The sequence below is a fragment of the Sciurus vulgaris genome, assembly GCF_902686455.1.
Source record: "Sciurus vulgaris genome assembly, chromosome: 4".
NCBI classification, from domain to species: Eukaryota; Metazoa; Chordata; class Mammalia; order Rodentia; family Sciuridae; genus Sciurus; species Sciurus vulgaris.
The window spans coordinates 31,112,127-31,139,764 of record NC_136464.1 but is presented as its reverse complement, the minus strand read 5'-3'; the positions used below and the strand labels follow the sequence as shown (position 1 = coordinate 31,139,764).

The 27,638-nt window shown below is 47.6% G+C and overlaps 1 protein-coding gene across 4 annotated transcripts in view; it reads left to right on the top strand.

The window, feature by feature from the left end:
• The window catches only part of GOLGA7B (golgin A7 family member B), a 55,077-nt gene that overhangs the window by 17,872 nt on the left and 9,567 nt on the right, over positions 1-27,638 (top strand). Inside the window, exons 1-4 of one of the 4 annotated variants that reach the window (XM_079137869.1) lie at positions 2,653-3,181; positions 18,990-19,097; positions 24,071-24,370; positions 25,337-25,477. In XM_079137869.1, coding sequence (XP_078993995.1) covers positions 25,418-25,477 — 60 coding nt within the window. In that variant the 5' untranslated portion in view covers positions 2,653-3,181; positions 18,990-19,097; positions 24,071-24,370; positions 25,337-25,417. Of the gene's footprint in view, positions 1-2,652; positions 3,182-18,989; positions 19,098-23,904; positions 24,371-25,336; positions 25,478-27,638 lie in introns of those variants that run through there. The other 3 variants (XM_079137868.1, XM_079137867.1, XM_079137870.1) reach the window with 3 other exon arrangements.

Here is a 27,638-nt window from a genome sequence, read left to right as displayed (position 1 = left end):
ACAGTCCTGCCTCGAGTCACCCTGAACCTTGACTTTCTCATCTGAAGAATGAGATCAAACTCTGACCTCTAGGAATGTCTGGGGCTCTGGGAGGGTGCTGACACATGGCGGGGACTCACTGCCGTCCCTCTCTCTCTGCCCCACCCAATTCCCGTGCCTGCTCTCTCCTCTCACTCGGTGATATCTGTCCCCTTCAGACTCTTCCCTCCCTCTCCAAGGTCAGCTTGGAGTCAGGTGGCTCTGTCCCACCAGGGGATAGGTAGACGGATTCTCCTTCATGACCCTTGAAAGGTCACACTGGAAGGTAGTGGTAGGGACAGGGCCAGAGGAGTCATGAAGTCTATGATAGAGTTTTTGGTAGTATGTCATTTTTTTAAAGGTAAAATTTGCATAATACGAAATAACCATTTTTAAGTGTGTAATTCAGTGGAATTTATTAAATTTACAATGTTGTACAACCACCAGTCTCAAAACCACTAGTTTCAAAGTTTTTTTTTTAGTCATCCCAGAATAACATCCCACACCCATCCTGTAATCACTCTCAGTTCCCTTCATCCCGTGGCAACATAGTCTGCTTTCCCTCTTTATGGATTTGCCTAGTCTGTTCATTTTGATAAAATGAATCATTCAGTATTTGGTCTTTTGTGTCTGGCCTCTTTCACTTAGCACAATGTTTTCAAGGTTTATCCATGTTGTAGCATGTGTTAGTACTTCGTCCATTTTTATGGTCAGATAATATTCCATTGTATGGACATACCACAGTTTCCTTAACCATTGAGAGACACTGGATTACTTCCACCTTTTGACTATGGTGGATAGTGTTCCTATTTTTTGTGAGCAAGTGTCTATTTGAGTATCTCAATTCTTTTGAGCATAAATAAGGAGTGCAGTTGCTGGGTAGTATGGTAACTCTATGCTTAACTTCTTTTTTAATATATTTTTTAGTTGTAGGTGGATACAATACTTTTATTTTTATTTTTATGTGGTGCTGAGGATGGAACCCAGGGCCTTATGCATGATAGGCGAGCATTCTACCACTGAGCCACAACCCCAGCCCACTATGCTTAACTTTTTGAGGAGTCACTAAGCTGCTTTGCACAATGATTAAAAATCTTTTAGTTCTAAGATTATATTATTCAGCGTGCAAATACATCACTATAGAAAATATGGAAATTGTTTTTTAAGTTTTTTTTAAATCAAAAAATTTTATTTCTTCTAATTAGTTGTACATGACAGTAGAATGCATTTATACATTTTGATAGATCATACATAAATACAGTGTAATCTCTCATTTTCCTGATTATACATATTGCAGGATTATATCGGTCATGTAGTCAAACATGTGCATGAGGTAATAATGTCTGTTTTGGAAATTGCTTATGGTGCAATTTAAAAATGTTTTAAAGCAATTTTTAAAAATAAAAAAGTATATATATAAATGCATGGTTATTGTAACAATTCAAATACAGAAAATTCTAGAAAAAAGTCTCTTATCTGCTTCTTGCTTCCCTGAGGCTCATTAGTGTTAATCCTTTATTGTGTATCCTTCCAGACATTTTCTAGAAATGTGATTGTGATTTTTTTTTTACACAAATGTCACACTGTTCATATTATCTTGCTTTGAATCTTCCTACCCATTTCTCATGAATTTCAGTTGTTCTAGGAATTGTCCCACAGCTGGGTGGAGGGTTCCTTGCAGAGGGCTCCTCAGATCTGAGACCTGTCCTTACCTTGTTTAAGAGTCTAGAAGTCTGGGCCTCAGGCTGGACAAAGCTGTCTTTGGGAGGTTAGGTGATGAATGTATTATAATTTTCCTTTTGCTATCTGCATGTATGAATTCTTTATAAAATGAATATGAATAAGAAAAAAAAAAGCTGGGGAGAATTGAGGGCCTGCAGGCTCAGCGCCCAGCTTGTATCTTAATTTAGCACTTACTTCATTCTTCCTTGTTGCATAATGAGTTGTTTATCTGTTTGCCTCCCTTGAGGGCGGACAGGCTTATTCATCTCCCTGCCCTCTCCACTCCTCCCCTGAGCAGAGCTGAGCCCCATGCCAGGCACACTGGTAGTTAGCTCAATGAGCAAGTGTCCCCTCCAGGCTCCTGTGGAGGCTGCAGAGGAGAGGGTGGGTCCCAAAGACTGTTGAAGACCTCAGCTCAGGCTGGCAAAGGGGAGTGCATGAGTGTGGGAGTCTGGGTCTCCAGGACTGACCTAGGGGTGGTCATACTCTCTGCAGAAATAATGGGGCCTAGCCCGCCTGGGAAGGGGTGTGTGATCGCAAGTGCATGTATTTCTGGGGACCCCAGGCAGGGGTGGCAGGCGGCACCCAGCTGAGGATGTAATTAGTACTGCCAGAAACAGGAAGTAGGAGAGGCTTGGAGGCTCAGGCCCCCTTTCCAGAGAGATATAAATAACCTGTGTCTGGGTGGAGGTGGAGAGCCATACGCAGGACTGGAGGTGGGAGCAGTCAGTGCCCGGGGTGCAGGGCGGTGTCTTCTTGGGCTTGTCTGTCTGGGCTGGGAAGGAGCAGGGGGAGTGGCCCCGTGGGGAGGGACATGGGGTCTGTGCCTGGCAGAGGCCCTTCTTCCCCTGACTGGGGCTCCCCATCTGTTTGCACAAGACTGGCCCACCAGAGCTCATGTTTCTGATGCCCCCAGCTCCCTGCCTATCCCAGCCTCCTGCCTCCATTTTTCCCCTGAGGAGCAGGTTGTTCAGGGTCGGGTAGGATCCCTGACATCAGGATCATTTATAGCATTTCTTTAGGAATGGGCCTGATGGTGCTGGGCAGCTCTGAGCCTGACTCATCCAAAAATGCTTTATAAATAGCCTGGTGGAGGGACGTGGGCTGTCTGCCCGGCCCCCCACACTCAGAGCAGGTGGCAGCACTGAGGTCCTGCAGGTTCCTAGCACAGAGGCCCCCACTCTGTGGAGACTCAGGGCCAGGCGTGCTGGGAGGGAGCACTGCCGGCCTCTGGGGAGTGGAGCTGCAGAAGGTCTTGGGGCACTCAGAAGTCTTCCCCTCAGATACGATGTCTGCATCCCAGCCTCTGTGGGGAGCGTTGGGCATTTCTGGTTGGTCACGCTTAGCCAATATGAGCTATACTTGCTGGGCAACCCAGGATGAGTCACCTCTCCTCTCTGGTCTCAGAACCCTCATTGGTAAAATGAGAAGGTTGAACTAGGTGAGTACTAAGGCCTGGTTGTTACATTTTTTAAGCTTCTTGCTGGGTGCAGTTTGGCATTGCTGAATGAGACACCACCAATATTTACTAAGCCCCTAGGTACCTGTACTGTGCTAGGAACTCCCACAAGAACATATTTTAATAAGACTCATCTACTCCTGGTTGGTCCATGGGTTGGGGCCTTTGCTGACAAGTCACTGTCAAGATCTGGTGCCAGGCCATAGCTGTGTGGGACCTGGTTATTCAAAGGACGAACAGGGGAGTGTGGCAGAGGGCCAGGAGGTGGTGGACAGCACCTGACACTGTTGGGGAGGGCCCTGTGCGTTCTGATGCCTGCTTGACTTTGCCCCACAGCCCAGTCACCAGATGGGCCCCAGGACTTGCTCAAGGTCAGACCCAGGCATTCTGATTTCGAGGCCAGTGTTCTTGGGAGGAGGGATCATTATTTTTCTCTTCTCTATTTAGAAAAATCTAATGTTGATGAGATGGTGCCAGCATCCAGGTGCCATTGGGCAGAGGAGACAGGCTCTGTTTGTTCCGCTCAGGGCCTACTCAGGAAGGGGAGGACACTGTGACACTTGACAGAGGGTCTGGCCCATTTGAACTGTGAACAAGTGGCTGGACCTTCCTGTACCACAAGGGGTGTGTGTGTGTGTGTGTGTGTGTGTGTGTGTGTAGGAGGATAGTCACCTACACATGGAGGCATGAGCTGGATAGGCAGGGTCTGTCATTATCAGGGCCAGGTGGACACAAGGCACTTTGAGGCCCAGTACAGTAACTGGGAGGCCTGGGGTCAAAAGCATGTGCTTGGATAGGGCTGATTATTGTCTCTGAGAAAAAAGAGACCTCTGGCCACTTAGCCACAGAAGGCAGCCTAGGGCCTGGGAAACTCTTTTTGGATTGGCAGAGTCTGGGTGCTCATAACTTGTAAGGTGTGAGGTCCTGTCCCCTGGTGCACGGTCTCCAGTGCATGGTGGTAGTTTCCAGCATGGTAGTGCATCAGTGTCCTGGAGGAGTTGATATATAACACATGTTCGGAGTCCCACAGCCTCCTGGATGGGACTTTCCTGGTGAAGACCAGGAGTCTCTGAGCAACCCAGCCTTCACAGCAGCTGGATGTTCTGACCTTAGACGATAGGGCTCAGTATAACCCAGCTCCCCTTTCCCTTCCCCCAGCATTATGCCATTTAGATTTTGAGCACTTTGTAGTCACTGATGTAAGAATCAATAGATGAGGAGCACCCAGCCTCAGGACTCATGAATACCAAGCTTAGGAAATTGACTTAGCAGCTACGACAACCTGGACAAATGACTTCCTTTAAATCACTAAAGAAACTAGTAAAAAATCATGCTTTGAGGAATTGAGGTGCTGAAAGGCTTTTGGTTATCTTTTGAGGTCAACGGCATCAGAAGGTCTTTAACAAGGAGCTGGGTTCCTGTCAGTCAGTCCAGCTCAAATGGCCCCAGTCATGGGAATCCAAAACTCTGATTTGCCCTCTGGCCTTGAGTTAGTCTCTAACCCTTTCTGGGCCTCTCATTTAAAAAGTGAGGGAGCTGGACTTTTAAGTCCCCCCTGACCTGATAGGTTACCATACCTCAAAAGACCAGAAGCGGCCTAGTTTCTGGCATCCAACCTCATTCTGATTGTTTTGTTGCCTTGGAGTCCCCCTCCTTATTCGCTCCTCTCCCAAAGCCCTTCCCCCTCCTCTCCTCTCTCCCAGTCTGTTGGAGGGGTGATTGGCTTGGCTGATGAGAGGGCCTCCTAGCCACAGAGCCAGGACAGTTGATGGGAGGGAAGGAGTGAGTTGTGGACAAGCTCAGACAGTGGCAACTGGCCAGGGGGCCACTGCAAGTTTGGGGGATTCTTCAAGAAGGGTCCAGGTCAGGGGAGGCTGCCAGGAACCCATCCTCAGAGCAAAGAATGGGGTTGGAAGGGCTCTTCCAGGTTAATTATTACAAAAGTCCCATGGAGGGGGTGGCCTCCCAGGAACACAGAAGCCAAGTGTCAATGTACAGGACCCTTCTGCAGACAGACGGGGTTAGGATGTGGTGGACCAGGAGGCATTGATGCCACCTCCTGAGGACCATACATTGCATTTGAACTATTTCCAGCTCTCACAAAACCCACAGAGAGGATATCATTTGCCCCCCTTTACAGATGAGGATAGAAAGGCCCAGGTTGCCTATCTTGCCCACAGCCCCACAGCTGGTAAGAGGCAGAGCAGAACTTGAGCTTGGGAATGGTGACTCTAAACACACAGGGCTCCTTCAGCACCAGGCATCTACTCTTTCGTTCTGAGCATCCCTCTCCTAAAGCATGGTGACACCCATCTGCCCAAGGATCTGCAAATATCTGCCCAAGTTCAGGGGTATGTTCACATAAATGAACATGCATGAAGGAAATGTGATTTAGAATAAAACTGTACTGGAAATTTTGCAACATACTAGGATAACCCAACAGAACATCAGTAGGATTTGGAGCTGAGGCCCTCTTGGTTGGTTGCTGGGGAAATTGAGGTGAACAAGCTCCAGCTTTCGGCCTCGAGCTCACTGGTTGGCTGCGTGGGAGGCTGGCTGCAGGATCCGTGAAGTGCCTCCTATTTCTGGGGTGGAGGATTGGCATGCTGGAGGCAATCAGGGAGGGATCCCCAAAGAGGCAGAGCCTGAGTTGTTTCTGAAAAGATAGGGAATTTAAGGGGCAGTTAGGGGTGGGAGAATAGAGTTCTAAAAACTGGAACTGCATATGTTAAAAGCTCAGAGAACTGGAGAGATGTGCAGAGTGGGGGGAACTAAGAGTATCTCCCTGGAGCTGGAGGATGGGGCAGGTGAGAAGATGGGGTACCAGAGACAAGAGACAGGGAGGGCAAGCATGGACGGCTGAATGGGGGAGAGTATGTGTCAGAGACTTTCTGACTTTGGTTGAGCCTCAGTTTTTAGCTATAAAGTGGGGAAAGTGAGGCCTTCTGTGTGAGGTTGTTGCAGGATTTAAACTAGATAATAACCTAACACAGGTGGCACCACGCCTGACATAGGTTCAGTAACTGGTTGTTGCTATTATAGCTTTTGGTGATGATGGTAATAATAACTGGGCTCTTTAATTTCCTTTTAGTCTGTTTTCAGTATAGAAGCCAGGATGATTCTATTAAGGCATGTGGTGGATTATGTTCCTCCTCTGGTCTCAAGGCTCTATGGGTTCCGTCTCACTCATGGTGAAAGCTAGGGTCCTTGTAGCAGTCTTTCAGCCCCCGTGTCACATCACAGCCCCTAGTCTCTCTCCCCACGTGTCTGATGCTGCTCCCCTTCCTCCCTCTGGCCTCATTGGACTCTTTGCTGTGCCTTGAACTTGTCAGGTTATTTCTGCCTTGTGGCATTTGTACTTGCCATTCCTTTTTGACTGGGATGCTCAGTTTTAGTCATCTTTTCATTACTATGACCAAGACTGGATGAGAAAAACATAGAGGAGTAAAAGTTTATTTGGGGATCATGGTTTCAGAGGTTCAGTCCACAGACAGCTGACTCCATGGCTCCTGGCCCAAGGTGAGGTAGAACATCATGGTGAAAGGGTGTGGTGGAGGAAAGCATGGCAACCAGAAAGAAGAGAGAGCTCTGCTCGCTAGGGACAAAATATAACCCCTAAAGGCATATCCCCAGTGACCTACTTCCTCCTGTCACATGCTACCTGCCTATAGTTACCTCCCAGTGAATGCATATCAGTGGGTCAATCCATGGATTAGGTCATACCTCTCATAATCAAATCATTTCACCTCTGAATATTCTTGCCTTTTCTCACACATGAGCTTTTGGGGGACACCTCATATCTAAACCATAATGTGGTCCTCTTCAGGTCTCCGTACAGCTCCCTCCTCCTGAGCCCCTTTCAGGTCTTCACCCAGATGTCCTTAATGAGGACTATGGCCATGCTACCTAAAATTGCAAACTGGCCTTTGTCCCACACCAGCTTCCCCCACCTTCCTCCCCACTTGATATCCCTTCTTAGCATTTATCAGCATTTATTTATTTATTAGCATTTATCACATATGTTGGCAATACTTCTTGTTTGTCCCTCCCACTAGAATCTAAGGCCCATGAGAACAGGGCTTTCTGTCTATCTTGTCCTCACCATATCACTAGCACATAGCTCAGAATTGGTGCTCAAAAATATGTGCTGTTATTTTTATATGATTTCTGGCACGTGGGCCATGTGTGGCCCATGACCAAGGTCTCCAAGGTGGCTGTGCTTTGAGAAGCCATTTCCTCCCGTTTCTCTGTCTCCACCAGGAGCCCAGGGGCTGCAGGCAGCTAGCTGACAGCTTTGGACCTCCCTACAGGCATTTCTGCTTTCTTTCTTCCCTCGAGGGCTCCCTCCCACCAGGAAACTCAGTGAGCACTGGGGGTGGGTGGCTGGCACCTCATGTGCCATTCGCTCTGGAGGAATTTCCCTATATCACAAGGCAGCAGGGTGTCTGGGAGCTCTGGAGCCTGGGTGGCCTGATTTAGATCCTGGGAGTGGGGCGCATCTGCAGGCTCCTCCTCCAGCTGGAACTCTGGGCTGAGGTGCTCTCTCCAAAACCTCTCTGGCCCTGTGCATCTGCCCCAGGGAGCTGCTCTTTCCAGAGCTCTGGGCTGCGTCCAAGCATGCAGCAAGGTACTGTGGTCCCTTGGTTACTGCTGGCCTGGCTCCTCTTTCTTTACAGTACTTCCTAAGCCAGCCTTGGGCTCTAGGATCCCTCCCCTTCCAAGAGCCTCAGTCTCAGCCCCTATCAAACCTTCTGGGCCCAGGTCTCACATGCTTATTGTCTGGCCTGTTAGAGTGGCTGACATTTCAATACAGTCTCCATACATCATGGTCCCTCTGTGACCTTCAGGAGATACCATGCTTTCGTTCTGAGCTGTGCCTAATGGCACTGCAAGCTGTCAGGGAAGGGATTTTGGAATAGGCTGCTCTTTGTTCTCTGACTCCTGCTAGGAGAATGGAGACTCAGGGAGAGAGGACAAGTTCTGGTATCAGACAAGTTCTGGTATCAGGCTGGAAACCTGGCTTTACCATCTAGCTGTGCCACCTTGGGCAACTTGCTTGCCCATCTGTAAAATGGGTGTAGCAAAGGAACCATCTCTTAGGGTGGCAGTAGGATTCAGTGTGATGAAATATATGAGACCCTTGGTTGGGGCCTGGCACAGAGTTGGGGCTTAGTAGAGGAGGGAACCCCAGCAGCAGGGTGCTGGGCCTGGCTTCCCCTGCTGAGTGCTGAGCCATTATTGGAAGCTTCCAGCAGTTCCAGGCCCTGTGACAAAGCACCACAAGGCCAGTTGGCCTCTTGGAACCTGCCCTGGGCATGAGGCAAGGGCTCTTCACCCTGGGACCCAGCTTCTCTCTGGCTGTGGCTCTCCATGCAGAACTTGGTCCTCCCTGTCTGTTTTTTCTGCCTTATCATCCAGGCCCTGAAGAAGTGGCCTGAACAAGAACACAGGAAGGAATCCTTGCCCATTATGTTTGGCAGATCCTTCTGACACTCAGCAACTTCAATTTCTAGATACTTTGAGGATCCTTATTTCTTTTGTCTTTGGTGAAAATCACTCTAAGGAGGGAGAGAGATCTAGATATGTGTGAGCAGTGGTAAGCAGCAAAATTCTCAAATCTCAGGGTAGCAGGCCTGTGGGAGCCTTTAGGGTGAAGAGGTCCAAACTCTTTGTTAATGATGGTCCAGAGGTCCAGAGAGGGCCTGTGACTATTGCATGTCACACACCTCGTAAGGAGTGGAGCTGGGACTCAAATCCAAGTCTCCTAACTCCCTCCAGTGCACCTGACCAGCTGGGACAACCAGTTTGCTGGTGATACCATGGTGAGCCTGACCCTAATTTCCTGCCTCTGGGTCCTGCTCTGCATCCACATACCAGACCAATTAGTTCACAAAGAGTTAGAGGCACTGGGATGTGGTGGGAGTGGGGATCAAGGTGGTCTCTGATTCCAAACAGGCCAATTACAGGAACACATGGGCTGCCTTCTGCCCACACTCTGTCCCGGCTCTTTCTTAGCCTGAAAAGTTCTCCCCTCAGCCCTATTGGTCAAACTACCCTCACTCTCCTGGAAGCTTTCTCCACTCCCCACCAGCAGGAGGAGGACCGGGAACCATTCTTTTGTGCCCCATTTAGCACTTCGTTGTTGTTGCCGCTCTTATGCTTTAGTGCTGGCTGCAGGCCACAGCCTCTCTGACTCTCATTCTAAGAGGTTTGGGAGCCAAGTCAGTTTCAGAGGCCGCAGACAGGGAATTGGGAATCACCTGCATCCCCAGCAGAGTTCACAGGTCAAATCTGTCTGCTGCCAAGCCTCTACCACTGTGTCCTCCACAGGCCTGGTTCCAACTTTGCCATCCTACCCCTCCACATCCTGATCTTCCCCCAGCCTGCTGGCCAGGAGCTTCTCTTCTCTGGAAATCTTAACAGATATTTTTTTCTCCCCCCAGTGCTGGGGATCAACCCAGGGCCTTGCATGCGCTACGCAAGCGCTGTGGCACTGAGCTACACTTTAGTCCAACTGATACTTTTAAACTAGGGCCTGGGCCTTTCTGCAAACCTGTTTTGCACTGATGCTCACAAACAAACCCTCATTTCCTCAGAGGCCTGTAGAGGAGAAGGGCGCAGGTCCTATGCCCTGGCCTGGTGCCCGATCAGCCAGCCAAAGACTGCAGTTTGGTTGATTTCTCCTGCCTTGAAAATAAAGAATAGGAAGATGTGGCACCTGTGTGATGAGGCTTTTTGAGTCTCAGGAGTCTCACCTGGCTGTGGGCTCCGACATCTGTGCTGGACCCTGCCACTAACTTTGGGCACACTTCCTAAGTGGCTCCTGTAGGAAGTCACACCTCAGAGCCCACTTCAGAGCTAGATTCCATGGATTCTAGTGGATCTTCCTCCTAGCACAGAGCAGAGATCCCAGTGAAGCCCAGCGATCATTTCCACACAGGACTTGCAGCTGACACCTAATGTGTTTTTTGTTTGCCCATCACTGTGACCAGAGTGTATAGAAGTTATCACTTGAACCTTGTGCCTAAGGTCATACAGCTACAAAGCTGATATCTGGCTCTCTCTGACCAGAGAGTGGGCAAATGACCACCCTGCTGTCAGATGACCTCTGCCCCTAATAACTGACACTGGCCTTCTAGAATAAGGCCACTGTACTTGTAGTCTCCAGCCTGGCTTATGAGGGGTTTATGTGCCATTGGGGTGGCATTCTACCACTTCCATTAGCAGACGGCTGCTCCACCTCAGAGCTTTTGCTGGAGGAAATGGTTCCTGCCACTAAGCCTAAAATTCCCAGGGATTCATCTTATTCTATTGCATTTCACATAATTATCCCTATCATGTCATCCCCGATACTTCCCCTCTTCAGAGGGCTTTACACCCTGAGAGACTGGCACACAATTATCCTATTCCATTTAACTTGGCAGAGCCCAGAGTGTGGGTCTTTTCATCTGTTATAATTATTCCATTTCCCCTGTTTCTGCATTGTTTTAGATGTTTCATCTCTGAACATCCTCCAATTTCAGGGTATCTTTCTGGAACAGTGGTTGCCAAGAACCCAAATGCGGCAGTCAGGAAAGATCTCATTAAGAGCAGAGAGGGGGAGGGAACAGGGTTACCTGAACAGAGTTGTGACACCAATCACAGGGCTCTCTGGAAGTTTCTACCACTTCCCTCCATGATACCCAGTGCTGCTCAGATACTAGAGGGGGCTTACTACATGCCCTCCTGGGCACAGGGTGGGTGAGCCCTCTCTGAGCAGGGACATGAATTGGAACCTGTCCACATGTCTCATCTCAACCTTCTTTCACTTCCCTGGTTCAGTTTTTTATTCATTTCATGAACATTTATTGAGTAGCCACCATGTGCCTGGCCTGGAGTGAGGCAGCAGGGATACTCTGGTAGAGAACAAGAGCAGGTGGCCCCTGCTCTCAAGGAGCTCATGTTCTAGTGCAGGGGAAAGACAGCAGATAAGCAAGACAGCAGGTTAATGTAGACAGGTGAGCACAGGAGGGCAAGGGCAGAGTCCAGTGAAGGAGAGAAACTCAGGGGCTCACGTGAAGTAGATCCCAAGAAGGGTCTCTGAGCAGGTGACATTGCAGCTGGTCACACTGAAGCAGGTGACAGCAAGGTGGGAAAGATATGAGAAGGTGGGTTTCTGGGACCTGCAAAGCCCTGGGCAGGAAAGACTGGCTGAGGAGACAGGTGGGTGGAAGGTCCATGCACTTGAGCTGAGGTTGAGGGGAGGTGGCCCAGGCCAGGAGGGGCTTCTTTTTGCTCTGGTTTGCTACTGACTCTGTGAGACCTGAACAAGTGACTTAGTTAAGTTCCTGTTATCCCTTTGTTGAAATGAAAATAGTAATTCTCCTGCCTCAGCTCAGTAGGAGGTTTCAGTGAGGTCTGTAGGAGGGGTTGTGCCTGGCACAGGGTGAGCCCTCTGGAAAGGGGAGTCATGCTATTTCTGTTTTCACCCCAATTCCTCAAGGAAACGCTAATGTCTGGGCTCTCTCTCCATGCACCCCTGCCCTCAGTCCCTCTCCCTCCCAGCGTGGGGCTTTCCCAGTGCCACCAATATCCAGACAGAGCTGGTCAGACTCCAGTCAGTTTGCACACTGTTATCTGAGTTCTGTGGTTTCCAGATGGTGATGCAACAGGCAGGGACGGTGCCCCCAGAGTGGGCTGACACCTGGTCTTCATCTCACTTGGATTCTCACTCCTTTTTAAAAATGTTTAAATCATTAAAATTAATTATTCCATGGGTACAAAAGAGTGTGTCTGGAATATGTATCAAGCATAAATAAGAATATAGAGAATACCCTGTGTACCCCACAACCCACTCAGTTTATGAATAAGAGTTTCCTTCCCATTTTGAGTGCCCTATATGCTGGTCTTCAAGCTTGCCTAGAGCTCACCACTTCCTTGAATTTTATGTTCTCCTTTTGTTGTTTTCTTTATTTTCCCACTTAGGTTAATTTGCTTAAGTAACATACTGTTTTAATTTTTACATGTTTTGAAACTTTATATAAATGCAACCACATTGTATATATTCTGTTACCATTTGCCTTTTTTTTTTTCCCAACATGATTTTCCTGAGATTCATGCAGGTTGTTACTCTACATAGTATTCCACAGTGGGAATAGATCATGATTTATTTATTCTCTGGTCTCAGAATATTTAGGTTATTTTCAGGTTTTTTTTTTTTGTTGTTGTTAAAAATAATGCTGCTATGAACTTTCCTATTCATAACTGGACACAAATGCAGCGGTGTAAATCAACCAGAATTTCTGGGTTGTGACCTAAGTTGTTCTCTTTTTCTTTCTTTCTTTTTTTTTTTTTTTTTTGGGGGGTGCTGGGGATCGAACCCAGGGCCTTGTGCTTACAAGGCAAGCACTCTACCAACTGAGCTATCTCCCCAGCCCCAATACCTAAGTTGTTTTCTAAAGAGGCTGTGCCCAATGACATTCCCACCAGCAGAGTAGAAATGTTCATGTTGCTAACCAATTCATGTCTTTCTAATTTTTCTTGACCTAGAGGGTGGTACCCATTGTATTCCCCTTGATTTCTGGTGTGTTCTCCATCTTTTGGCTTTGCTGAAGCTCAGGCTTCTCTCTTCTTCAGAATCTGTTTCTATTCTCCACTCTCTCCCCTTCTGGCCTCTAACAAAGAAGGTCCAGCCTTCCCCTCGTTTCCATCCCAGACCTTTTTCTTACAACTATGAGACAATAAACAGGGTAAGAAGCCAATGTGCTTAGGACATTGTAGGGAAAAGATGGAAAATCCTGAGTTCTAGGGGACACTGGTGAGCCACTGGGCTAATCCTGGGGCTGCTGCTCTTAAGATTTCTTGTTATGCTAATTAAATGCCTTTATTGCTCAAGTGATGTTAATAGGATAATCTATTTGCAGCCTAAATATCCTGACTGATGGGGGGCCTTTTTATTGAAGTCTTTTGCTTTGTCTGTTGTTCTGTCCATTGGCTGCTTCTTCACTCCTCCAAAGTGCATTCTCTAAAGCCTCAGTAATGTAATTCCTGCCCATTTGATTCCTCTTGAACTTTCTATAATACCTGGCAGTGTTCATCCACCCTCCTGGTGACTTCTTGGGCTTCTGTGACAGTCCAGGAATTGGGGTCTCCAACTGCCATCTTCCTTTTTTCCTTATACCAACCCCTTCTCATCATCGCCACCTTTGCTGAACATCTGCAGACCAGAAGCTGAAGTTTTTTCCCCAGAGATGATTTTTCTTACTCCTTATACAACTCCTGTGGCTTATGTATTATTAAAATCACTTTACAGGGTGGAACCTAGGCTCATAGAGGTTAATTAACTTGCTCAAGGCCATCCAGCTAGCAAGTGACACAGCTGGGATTTGGACTGAGGTATCTCTAACTTCAATTGCGCCATCTTGTCCAAGGCCAGCCAGTCAGCCAGCCAGTCAGCCCTTTCCTCGGAGCTCTCTTTACTCCTCTCTTCAAATGACTGTCTTCATGGTATCACCAAGTGCTTTTATGGAGAGATCTCCCAAGTTTTCAGTATGGTCTTGCTCTGTCTCCTAAGTCCTGAAAAACCCCTAAGCATCTCTTCTCCCTCTTATCTGGCCTGTGTAGAGTTCACTTAACTCTTGACCTAGAGGGTGGTACACATTGCTTGTGATTTTGGCCATGGCATTTTCCGGCTGTGCATCCTCTGTTTCTTCCCCTCTTTTCTTCATCTCATGTCCTTAGTCAGAAACCACAGCCAATGGTGACTCTGTATAAGGTATTTTTGCATCTGTCCCTTTGCCCTTATTCCTAGGCAGTGGTCCTTGCCTCCTGTGCCCTGCCCTGCTCACTGCCCTCTGGACTAGCACAATGGCTTCCTTTGTTCTGTGTCTTTCCTGCTTCTGATCCATCCCTGAGCTACCACATGAACTGTCCCAATACGTGGCTTCCCTTAGGCCCCCTCACTGCTCCCCACTGCCTGTGTGACTGAGTCCTGGCTATCATGGCTCTTCTGTTATCTATCTCCAGTCTTGTTTCTTGACAGAGCGGTTCAAATCAGCCAGTGTGGTCTGCTGTTCCAAGATGTCCCTTCCCCTTCCTTATCTTTAGATTGCCTGTCATTCTCTATGCATTCATCTTTCAGGACTCACCTCTAGCCCCTGGGGTCTGGGAAGGCTCCAGTCACTAGGGTCACTGGGATTTCTCCCTTCTTAGCTTTCCTGTAACTCTTGTTGTCTCTGTGAGTCACTAGGAAACTGTCAGTTGCTCACTGTGTCATGGTATCTATGTGTATTTCCTAAGCAAGACTATAAAGGCCTTCTCGATTGGAACCTCATCTCTCCCCAGTCTGAGGGTGCAGACTGGTAAACAGCTGTGAGTCAGCCTACCTCCCTGAACAAGCATTGACTGAGCATCTACTATGTTCCATAGTCCCATATGTGCCATTCTAGGCCCTGGGAATGCAGCTGAGGAGACAGTTTCCTTCCCTCAAGGGCCTTAAGGTCTAACAGGGAAGACAGGAAATACACTGTAGCATAGGGGGCCCATAACAGGGGCACCTACACATGGCTAAGCTGTTGTGGAGGGTTTCCCTAGGTACTATGGTTTGAATGTATATATCAGTCAGCTTTCCATTGCTGTGACAAACAACTGAGAGAAAAACATAAAAGGGGGAAAGATTTATTTGGGTTCATGGTTTCAGAGGTATCAATTGATGGCTGCTTTCGGGCCTATAGTGAGGCACAATATTATGGTGAAGGCATGTAGCAGAGGAAAGCTGTTCACCTCATGGCACTCAGAAAAGCAGAGGAGTAGTGGGTGGGGAGAGAGGGAGAGAGAGCAGGATCAGGGTTCCAATATCCCCTTCCAGGGCATGTCCCCGATGACCCAATTACTCCACCTTGGCCCCATCTCCTAAAATTTCCACCACCTCCTAATAGTGCCATTAATGGGGACAAAGCCTTCAACCCATAAGCCTTTGGGGGGACATTTAAGATTCAAACCATAACAAAGTGTACCTTCTAAAGTTCAGGTGTAGAATCTTAATGGCCAACGTGATGGTATTAAAAGGTAGAGTCTTTAAGAGGTGAACTAGGTCACCAAGGCTTCCTTTCTTTGGATGGGGATTAAGGTCCTTATAAAAGAAGTGTCCCATAGTATTTGACACTCTTGCCCTTTTGCCATGTGAGGACAGAGAATTTCTCCCCTCCAGAGGATGCAGCAATAAGGTGCCATCTTGGAAGCAGAACCTGCCAGCACCTTGGTTGTGGACTTCCCAGCCTCCAGAGCTGTGATAAATAAATTTCTGTTCGTTATACATTTCCCAGACTCTAGTATTTTGTTATCAGAGCACAAAATGTATCAAGACATCAAGGAAGAAAATTTTAAATTAAGACCTGAAGAAATTTAGCCATGTGAAAAGGCAGATGAGGAGGAGGGGAAGGGTGGAAGGGTGGAATAATACCAGGAGATCAGCAGAGTAGAGGAAGTGGATTGGGGGAAGGTCGAGGAGAGGAAGAGGGAAGGTACTGGGGAGTGAGGTTGGTCAGATGATGTTATGTGCATGTACAAATATGGCATAATGAATCCCATTATTATGTCTAATTATAATGCACCAATACAAACTTAAAAAAGAAGTTAGAAGAGGATACATTTGAGGAGCTGAAGAATAAAATTCAACTCTGATTGTGGCAGGTGTGGAGAGTGTGAAGGTGAAGTGGTGAGATGGAAAGAATAGGCAGGGCCACATGGGCTAGACCTAGGAGGAATGGGAGCCCTGGACATTGTGGCCTGTGTGAGGAGGGAGTGACTATCTTTATCCAAGTAGTAATAGGTCTAGGGAAATATCAGGAAGTAGGAAGAGCTGACAAGGAGGCAGGGCATGGAGAGATGGCTGGTAGAACTTTAAATGCTGTGGAAACATTCTAATCTCTGGAACCAGCCCTGTGACCTGGCCAATGGTCAAGAATTCCAGAAGCTCTATGGAGATTCCAGGCAGAGCATGGGAAGATAAGAGCCATATGATTGGTGTCTAGAAAGCTCTGTGGGTAGGATGGTTCAAGAAAGGCTTCCTGGGGCAGATAGACTTCCAGATGCAGCTACAGGGTGGGAGTCCTAGTCCTGGAGCAGGCAGCTGGGGTGAGGATGGTGTTCTCTTTCCTGCCAGTGCCAAAAGCAGCACCCAGAATATAATCATAGCTGTGGTTAAGGCCTCTGGCTCTGGGACCCATGGTGACCCAGTTGCTTCTGGAGGAAGTCCCTCTGTCTCTCCTTTCCACAGCAAGACCTGTCCTTGGGAGGGTGGGGTTGGCAAAGGCTAACCTCACATTTACCTTCTTCCTAGCCTCAACCAACCTAAGAAAATAGTTACTTTCCTTCCAAGACAATTGGACCAACTTGTCCAAACATATAAAGCCAATGAAGAAAATCTGAATGGAGGTCTTTGTCTGTTATGGCACCTCTCCCATTGTCCTGAAGAATTTTGTTATCATCTACAAGATGAAATTTTCTTTTATACTTCTTCCCTTAGAGTAAATAAACTGCAAAATGATTCGTTCTAATACTATCTCAAAGAAACCACTTCTTTCTTTCTCCTTTCAGAGACTTTGGCTTTAATTAATTCAGCAAATATAAAAAAAATGAGCTAGACATATTCTAGGCATTTGGGATACATGGATGATGAACATAACAAAGATCTTTTCCCAAGCTTACAGTTTTTAGGCAAGACAAACCGAAGAGATAATAAGTAAATTGCAGAGTTTGCTAGAAAAGGCGATTAGTGTTATAGAAAAGGTCTAAGATGGGGAACTAAATAGAGTTGTCTTTTCTATCAGTCAACCCACCAGAGTGGAAAGGAGGATGGGAAGAAGGGGAGGGAAGGAAGAGATTGGACCCAGCTTCTGACCATCCCATAAGCCTTTTGTCCCTGTAGAAATTTTAAACTAGTTGCATGTACTACTTTGACAACGATGACAGTTAAGTGCAACTAGTGCAAATTTATTGGGAGGTGAGGGTGTCGGTGAGCAGAAAGCAGGGCAAGGTTTCTCAAGTTAATGTCAAGAAACAGAAGTGCAAGCTCATCATTTAACAACATAAAGATAACTATCAGAAGAGTTTAAAACAGAAACCATTAAAAGAATAAAAGTCATTTCTTCTGGAGGATAAATGACAGGGTGGGAAGGTGTAAGGAGGAGTAGGTGGGGCCTCTTGCCTCTTCTTATTAGCCGTTCTGTATGTCAGGGTTTTTAAAATAGTCGGCATGTGTTATTTTGATGATTAAGAACCATCTTGCTGAGCCTGAGGGGGATCCACAGTGGGGAGAGGTTCCTTGGGGGCTTCCTGGGGAGTTAGGGGATGAGGAGGTGGTAGAGCCAGCAAGTTTGGTCTCCATTCATCCAAATCCACTTTCTTTCATTTGTTTTATCTATCTGTCTTTCATCTGAGATTTTGTTTGAACAAAGGGTTCTGCAGCTAAAATTGGTTTGAACTCAGTGATCCCTTTTGGCACTCGTAATTAATGATGCCTTTTAAGCACCTGTTACCTTTTATGCTCATGCCTATTTACTTCCTGAAATAATTTCCTTAATTTAGTCAGAAGCCTTGCAGTGTTCCCTCAGTTGGTTATGGTTTGAGGTCATTAGTGAATCTGTGGCTGGTTGGCTTGGTGTAGAAGTGAGACTGCCGTCAATCATTCCTGATTGCCACTCCATGGTACCTCTGGAGCCTCTGTTAGGATGCGGGTCACTTGAATGTTCTGTGTGGCCTCCCGCACAGGTGCTGTTTTAAGACAGGTAAACATTTCGCTAATAATTCTTGATGTCATCCCAGTATCTGCAGTCTCCTGGGGTAGCTGTGAATTCTACTTATAGAACTTTGCCTCCCACTCTTTTTCCTGGGGGAGGGGCTGACTATGAATGAAGTTAAGAAAGGCAGGCAACCCCCCCCTTTAGCTTAGTCACCTCCTAGTGACTCCACCTTGCAGACATGTGTCATGGTCTGGGACTATTTTTAGATCAGATCCCCTCCATTCATGTTTCTGGAGCCTCTGCAGCTGTTCCTGTTTCTGCCTGACAGCTGCGTCCTTGAGTTCGAAGTTCCAGATGTTGTGTGTTTTCAGGCACTGTTCAAGCTTCTTGACTTCGCATACTATTCCTTCCTCTGCTGTTTGGGGGTCGGATACTAATCCTTGAAGGTCATGCTAAGTGTCAGGTAGCTTTGTAAAAACCTTTGCTGAACCCCAACTCTGAGGAATCTGTCTTCACCTCAGCACTTATCACAGACCCTCCTTGTCTTCATCCATTTTTGGTTGCTAATGACACAAGTCTATAGACTAGGAGAGTTATAAAGAAAAGAAGTTTATTTTGGCTCATGGTCTTGGTCCAGTGTCAACAGGCTGCATATGGTGATAACCTTCTTTCTGCAAGAGTCCTGAAGTGGTGTAGGGCCTCACATGGCAAAGGATAGGGATGCATGAGAGACCTGGCCCAACTGGCTTTAATGGCAGACCAACTCTAAAGATGACCCATTAACCCATTAATCCATTACTCCATTAATTTCATGAGCCCCGATCATCTAACCACCTGGTCCCACTTCTTAATCTCTCATAAAGGGGGATTAAATTTCAATTTGAGTTTTGGAGGGGACAGACCATATCCAAACTGTAGCACAGGTCATCACTTGATTACATTCTGGTGTCTTTGGGGGGTTGGGAACAGCCCGTGGTCATCCTTCAGTCTGGCATACAGGGGGTGTTCAATAACTGCCCACGGAGTGGAAAGAAGCAAGCATGTTGGCTGATACCTTTTCTGTGCTTTAGGATGCCCCTGGACCTGGAAGAATTGTCACTGTGGGAAGATCTCCAGCAAGCCATCTCCATGAATCTTCTCCAATTTTCCTCTTGAAAGACCCTGTTTGGAAGAATCAGGTAATGTCTAGAGATAGCCTCCTGTATTTGAGGGGTCTTACCTGGGAAGAGAAAATCAACACCACCATTTTACTGATCAGAACTGAGGCTCAGAGAGAATGAGACTTACTTATGATCACATGGTAAATAACAGTCAGAGGTTGAAACCCATGTCATCTGGCTCCAGAGACACCATTTCCTACCACATACTTCCTTGTAGTCTCCACAATGTGCTGTGAGATGACACCATTTAAGACTTTTCCAGACCACAATTTCCCCCTCAAATATTCATACATTTGTTTTCTTTCCAGACCTAACTGCTGAGCATCTCCCTCTCTCTCCTGCTTTTTCTCCATTTCTCTGAGGTTTGCTAGCTCTTTCCCTGGCTCCTCTGCCGTCTGCAAGAGTTCTTTTTTCTCTCATCTCTGTCCAGATAGCAGGATTTCCAAATCTTTCAGTTGGTTTCTTTTTCTGGCTGTGGTCCTTTTTTGGAGACTTTCCAATGCAGCCGCAGATTGGAAGATGATAACAGTGAATTCGTTAGTAGATTTTCTTTGATGTTATTTTGTGGGTGAACTCATTAATTTATGACAAAAACATCAAAGAGCTGGCCTTCTGCATAGGACTGGGTTGTCCCAAGGCATCGGGATAATAATGATTAGTCAGATTAAATCTCAAAGACCTCCCTGCCTCAAGTGTTAGAGTCCAGATGACTGGAGTGTGGGAACATCCCATCCTATCGTATCCCATCGCAGCCAAGTCAGCACGGTAGGAGCCCTCTCCACTCTCCCTTGCTTCCCCTTTGAAGCTCCAAGACTTGAGGTCCATCGGCATTGATGTTCCCCACTGGAGGCAACGAAGGGGGAAATGCTGAGGCTGTCGAAGTCTCTTCCAGTCAGTAGAGCTGGATGTTGAAGGGGATCACTTGTCCTTGCATGGATAATTTCAAGGTCTTCACAGACCCTCATTGTCTTCATCCATTTTTGGTTGCTAATGACACAATTCTATAGACTAGGAGAGTTATAAAGAAAAGAAGTTTATGTTGGCTCTTGGTCCAGTGTCCAAGATTCCCAGTCCTGTAATGTTGGTGGGAAGAACTCTCTGGGATGCACAGGGCAGTCTGACACCAGCTTGGCATTTGGCAAACTTTCTGTACACACGAGTTGAATGTATGTGTGGAGAAAGGTCATGATGCATGAGTAAGATGGTTAGTTGAAGTGGAGCGAGGAGCAGAGCTCGTTTTCCTTTACACTCATAATCTCCTAACCAGCCGATATCTGTTGCCACTTACCAAACTGCTTCTATCACAATCCATGGTGGAAAATCTGCCAAGATGCTCTCCAGACCCATGCCCTCTACATTTGCTTGGATCTCATTCTCTGTTGACCTAGTAAGGGTTTGCTCCTGCAATGAACCTATTGTTTTTGGAATCATCAATTTCCCTCTCCACTACAGCATTCCTGCAAACATACGAATAAGCGAACCTCTCTTGCTCCCATTTCTTCTTCACACCATCATGCTACTCTTGGCTCTCCTTTAAGGCAAAATGCCTTTCAACAGTCTGCAAGCTCAGCCTCTCTACTTCCTCCCCTCCATTCTAACTTTCAAATGCAGTTTAATCAGGATCTCATCACCACATCACTAAAATGACTCTCCTCAAGGCCACCAGGGACCTTTCTGCTGCCAAGTTCAATGGTCATGTCTCATGTCAGTGGCATGCCTGGACACAGCAGACAGGGTTCTTCCCAGCTTTCTTTGCTGGGTTCCAGGGTTCTGCTGTCTTGGGTTTCCTACTTCACTAGTCTTTTGTCTTCTAGCCCATAAATGACAAAGGATCCAGGATCAGTTATTAGACAACTTTTGTGACTTTTCTACTCCCTAGATGCTGTCATTCTTTAAAAAACCAAGCACATACAGGTGACAGCTAAAGGTTTGTCTCCAATTCCATCTTTCTCTACTACTGTGTTAATAATATGTACATTGAACTTCAACCCTAAGTTGTTAATAATATGTACATTGAACTTCAACCCTAAGTCAGTTAAATACAACCAAAACACTGCATTCCCCATCCTTCAGGCCCACTCAGCCCTTAGTCTCCCCTATCAGCAAATGGAAGCTTCTTTCTTCCTCTGTTCAGACCTCAACACTTGGAGTCATCTCTGACTTCCATATAACACATGCAATCTTTCTGCAGATCCTGTCAGACTACCTTCAAATTGTATCTAGAACTTGGTCACTGCTTACCACCTCCATGACACTACCCTATTCTAAGCTACCACCACATCTTGCCTGAACTAATCCAGCAACCTCCTAATTGGTCTCACTGCTTCTGGCTTGTCTCCCCTCCAACTCTAGCATCCAGAATAATCTTTTAAAAACCCCTGCAATTAGATAATGCTGTGCCTGTACTCTAAACCTTCGAAGGCTGGCCAACTCACTTCCTGAATAGGATCCAGAATCCTTTAGCAGGTCTTACAACGTCCTATAAGACCTGGTTCCTCCTGTCTCTCTGATCTCAATCCCCATGTCTCTTTCCCTTGTTTATTCCAATCTAGAGACACTGGTTTTGAGCTATTCTGCTTCCCAGGGCCCTATTCTCTTATATACCTATGTGTCTATTTCTCTCTCTTCCTTCAGGCCTCTGTCCAAATTTCACCTTATGAAGAGAGTTTCCCCTGACTCTTTCTTCAAAAATAACCTCCCTCTGTCACCATCTCTTTAGTATGTCTTGCTTTTCTTCCTAGCAATATCATATTCAACATATATTTTTACTTATTTGCTTGTATGTTATAGATTGTCACCCCGTTACTATATGTAAATTGAATAACAGTCTTTGTGAGTTTAGTCAGTTTGTATTCCAACTTCCTGGAAGAGCCTCATACACAGTACGTGTTCAACAAATATACACAAAATGAGTTGATTTCTTGAATGGCATCATCCTGGCCTCTAAGTCATTGGGTGAAGAGAGTAGTTTTCAGATGGTTGTCAAATTAATGTGATAAAAATCAAATGTGAGGAACTGCTAGATGTACATGGAATCAACAGATAATGGGTTCATTATGTTACCTGTGACTATCATGGAATTCACAGATGGTGGTCTTGGTTTGCATGATTTATTTATTTAGTCATTTATTGAACTATAAGATGTACTGAAACATCTGCCTTTAACTTCTATGGTATGTCGTTTATCTTCTGGGACTCTGTGTGCTCATCTGAAAAAATGGGCAGTTGGGGATGTGGTTACTGCTCTGACAGTTTATGATTTGATATTGGAACAAGGCAATACAGTTAGGAGACCAACTACACAGGCTCTGGAACTTGACTGCCTGTTTGAATCCTGCTTCCAGTTCTCACAGGTCATGTGACTTTGTGCAACTTACTTAGTGTCCTCATTTATAAAGAGGGAATAATGAGATAACAAGAACACGTAACTCAAAGAGTAATTTTGAGGATTACATAAGGTAATACATAAAAAGTGTGTAGCATATGGTTTGGCATAAGTAAGTGTTCAATAAATGTTAGCCATTAAAAATGAAAAGTTTGGGGGGAATTTCCATTAATGTATTTTAGAGGCAACAAACTACCCCAGATTCTGAGAGAATGTGGAATTTAAAAAGATGTGATGAAGATATCATGACTAGGCTGGAGAATGCTCTTATTATTAGGAGACACATGGCAAAATGATTGAGGATAAAACCTCACAATATATGTCACTTTGTAATAATCTAGTCAAATACTCTTTGATTCTACAAGTATCAATAAAGCAAATGTGGCTAAATGTGAACTCTTGTTAAAGCAGGGGATATTATAGTTTTCTGTTATTCTTTCAACCCTTCTGTATGTTTAGAAATTTCAAAATAAAGTTTGAAAGAAAAAAGAAAGGGCCCTCAAAATAGTGAAATCCACACTAATATTTTACAGAAAGAGAATCATGAGCTCAGGAGGTTAGACATTTGCCCAAAGTTGGACAATTGGAGAAGTCTGGGCCCAGGTCTTCTGGCTGCTGTTTTTCACTTTGTGTGGGCTCCTGCTGTTGACACTCAGGCAGCAGTGGACTGCAGAGGAACACACTCAGCTCTCTCAAAGAGACCAGGGGTGTTATGGGTGTGTAAGAAGGCATCTGTGTTGAGGTTTCCTTTATGTTTATTAAGCAAATAGACCATTTGGTTGGAAGATGTGTTGTGGAAAATATGAAGGCTGCACAGGACCAGGCTGCCACCCTTAGAGAGTGGGCATACCGGTTTGGCACTTTCTGCCTGTGGTTTTTGAGTAGTGGTGTGTGTAAACTCTGGGACTGTAGGGGCCAGGACTGTTTTCATTCTGGCTCTTCCTGAAAGAACAGACCCTATGGTATGTCTGGGGATGAAGCATGGACACATTTTACAGAAAGGAAACGATCCTGTGCGGTCTGCAGCATCTTCCTCTAGCTAATGGGGTTCAAAACAGTGGACAGGGGAGGGGAGAGGAGGGAATGTCCATGCAAGCTTCGGTAGTGGTGGGGAGCACACAGATGAATTGGGACAGAAAGAAAAAAGAAAAAAGAAGAAGAGGAAGCCCACAGTAGGGTGGAGGAGGGGTTAGAAGCAGGGTGCTGGGGGTGGCTGGAAAGGTAAAGAGACCGCAACTTGCCAGGTTGGGGGCGCGGTGGTGGACTGCGAAAAGGTAGGGACTGTCAGCCCTCGCAGGCTGGAGTGCTTTGCCCCAGAACATTCCTGCCTCGCTCCTCTGGGTCTGGAAGTCCCTGGAGACCGCAGTAGCGAGAGCGGAGCTCCCGGCACTCTTACTGGGGGGAGGGCAGGCGGGAGAGGCGGGGCCTCTGGGAGGGGCGGGAGCGGAGCCGGTGGCCGCGGGCGGGGCTCCTCTCCGGCGGGCGCCGGAGTCTGGGGGCCGCGGCTTCCCTCTCCCGGCCCGCGGAGGCGCTGGCCCCTCCTCCCCACGCCGCCCCCATCCCCATCGCCGCCGCTGTCAAAGATAAACCGGGCCATTGCCTGCAGGAGCCGTGGCAGCGGGCGATCGGGCGGTGAGGAGCCTCCGGTGCGGCCTCGCCTCCCCGGCCCAGCGCCGCATCAGCACCGCGGACAGCACAGCGCCCCCGGTCGGGACACAACCGCCCACCTGCCCACCTGCGCCCGGGCCGGCGGCGTCCGAATCAGCACCACGGACAGAGCCCGGGCCCCCGCTCGCCGCCGGCAGCCCACCCGCTCCTCGAGTCAGCACCGCGGACAGCCCCATTCGACCTGCTCAGCGGCAGCTTTGGAGCGAGCCTTCAGCGACCCCGAAACATGGCTACCGAGGTAGGGGCTAGTACCTGGCCGGCAGGCAGTGCTCTACTGTCGCCACGGGAACAAATCCCCGCTAGGGGCGGACTGTCGGGAGGGGTAGTGAGGTGGGGGTGGGGGAGGCTCCCCGGGTAGAGTCCGGAGGGAGGCGGTGAGGTGGAGTGGTAGGGTGGAAGACAGGGTCTCTAGGTGAGGGCTCATCTCACCCAGGAGTGTCAGTCTTCCCCATGAACCCCCTGGGCCCTGAAGTGTCCACTTGTTGGCAGTAGTGCCAGGGTTCCTCCAGGACCCTGGGCTGGGGTTTTCCCTTCCCTTAGACTGCAAGGTTCCCGCTTCCCTAGAGGGCTGGAGACGCGTGTATGCGTAAGGGGAGGGAAGGCAGCCGGATGCTGTTGCTATGCGGTGCAGTCGTTCAGCTCCTGAATCCAAAGCTGACTAAGGGAGGACAGACTACCCCTACATCTGCATGTCCCTTAGAGGAGGGAGGGGATAAAGACATCCTCAGACCCCAAACCCAAATGATTGGGTTTAATGAGCTTTCTGCACCAAACTCCACTCTTGTGAATCACCCTTTCTTGTTTTTCCACCCCATTTGAGTTGTGTGTCCCAGGTTGTCCGCATTTGCCCTGTTTGATGGGAGGTGCTGCCTTCTTCAGGATGTACCTATAGGCTGAAACAAGGGACCTGTTACCTAAGGGAAGAATCTTGGTGTGATGCTTAAGAGATCAGGAATTACCATCTACTCCTAAGGATTACCCCTCTTCCCCTTCATTTTGTAAGGGAGATGGAAGCTCTTTATGTTCCCACTTTCTAAGTGATAAAGCTGACATATGGAGAGGGGGAGGACCCATTTGATACTCACACAGCATGTCAACAGCAGAGCTGAAAGTTTCTTCCTTTGAATTTTTGGAGTGGACTCAGGACACCAGGGTCTCCCTGGTTCTGATGTTGACTTCCTTTGTGGTGTCTCCCCATTTCCAGCCCTACTGGAGCACAGCCAGGAGGAGAGCATACGCCTTTGAATGATTCTGTGCAGTGCCTCTGGGCATTCTGGCTAGCAGCATGACATCAATACCAAGAGCTATTGTTGTTATTCCACTGAAGTCTGCTCCACAGAGCAAGGTGCTGTTGCTTGGCATTGTTTAGCTTTGTGACAAGGCACAGGATTAGCTAGCAGGGGCTCTTGACCATCCAGGACTAGGTGTGGGGGCAATCCCTAGGCAGATCTTGGAGCTTGGCTTCTAGAGTGGAGGAATGCAGAGTGCTCAGAAGGTAACACAGATACTGAGAAGAGCTGGAAGAACAGCGGGGGAGATGGCCGGATTGCTGGTCACCTTCCAGATAGCGCTGCCAGACTGCAGCAGAGGCTGCTGGTGTTGGGCAGACAGGGGAACTTCAGCCACATGGGCATGGCTGGGTCAGCAGTGTGGGCAGAGAAGGAGGCTATCAGTGTGATGTGATCTGACAGCTTCAAACAGGCCCATCTGTCCTAGGATCTCTCCCTTTCAGGACTGCTGTGGCCCACAGATTTCAACCAGCAGGTTCACTTCACTAGGTTGAGACCAGGTTTCCAGGAGGCTGCTGTTGGGCATGCATGACTCTCCCTTGGGAGAGGCTCTGCTCATAATGCCTCTGTGAACATAGCACTTTCCTGTGTACAAAACACTATCGTACACATAACGCCTTTGAGCCTTAGAGCAACCCTGTGAAGTGGGTAAGGATGGTGTTATTATCTGCAATTAACAGACGAGACAACCAAGGCTTAGAAGCTTGCCTGATCCCCATGAAGGAGCCAAAGGAAGCATCATTATCCCATTTTACAGTTGATGCAACCAGAATGCGGAGACTTAAGAAAATATGGCTAAAAAATGGCAGGGCTAGGACAAGGACTTGAGTCTTTTGCCTCAATGACCATTGCTTTTATTGTTACATCCAGGGTGAGTGTATCCAGTGAGCAGTTGCAGTGCCCAATAAAAAGGAGGGTCTTGATATGATGTTTTGGGCTGGGGGGAAGGCTGCCGAGGACACCAGGAAGGAAGACTCAGGGCCCCTGACTGGCATGGCTGGGTAAGACTAAGGGTGGAGGGACAGAGGAATATCCAGAAGGGACAGGGAGTTGGGGACAAACATTTCCCACTTCGTGATCGGGCCTCAGGTGGAATCTGGTGGCAGTGCTGAGGGAGGAAGCCTAGGCTCTGCCAAGGCACAGGACATGCACAGCGTCTGGACCAGGGGTGAGTCATTCTCCCCAGGCTGCTTTTACTATTAGGATTGAGTTTAAATTACCAGGAAAAACCTGTTGGGAGAAGGAGAACACACTCCAAGTTCCCATGGCTGTTCGCTTAGGATTCTGAAGAGGAAGTCCTCAGTTCCAGTAGCCTGCATATTGACAAGAGGGGAGAGAGACAATGTCTCTGGATGGAAACTGGATCTTTTCTGCTCCATGATTTCTGCCTAGAAGTTGGCATTAGAGAAGGGTTTACGTGAGGAACACAGGAGGGATGAAACCTCATGAGCCACATACTGACCTCATTTGGAAAGCCCTAATGAGCCCATTTCCTGAGCAACAAACCTCTGTGAATGTGTGTCACTGGGAGCAGGGTCTGCCCTGCAAAATAGTCCAGATGGCCCGGAACAACTGGGAAGTGCCTAGTTGGGAGGGGCTGCTCCAGCCAGTGGAGTTTGGCCTCTCAGAGATTTTTAAATGCACTCTAGTAGTGTTATCCAGGCAGGGCAGTTGGAGGTTTGATCTCCGAGGCAGGAATTAACAACCAGCAGACCATGGGTTGGGCTTGGGCCCTGGTGTAGGCTGAGAAGGGTGGCCCTGTGCCCAGTTTTTCTTCCTCAGGCTTGACCTGGCTGCCTATGACTCATGATCCTTATTCCTCTGCCACGCCCCAGCCTGGGGAGAAGAGTGTTGGTGAATCAACTGAATCCCCTGGTTCTTGAGCCTCACCTGCTTCTTCTGGAATGAGATGGCTCTTAATGAGGTTGGTGATACGGGCCAGGTGGGGCCTCCTGTTTGTCTTGGCCACACCAGACCTGAGAGCTCATGTGCACTTCAGTGCTGGCTCTTTCTAGCACAGCCTGCTTGACTGGTGCAAGCTTCCGACTCTGTGACCCATGGTCCCCACTCTTCCAGCAGCCTTCCCTTTGTTGTCACGTTGCAGTTTGAAAAGTGGTGCCTGTGGGTGTCATCACTGATTTTCTTCCTCATGAAATGCCTGTAGGTCTCATCCTCACTCAGCTGCCAGCAGACTGAGGAATGAATGGTGACAGGAGA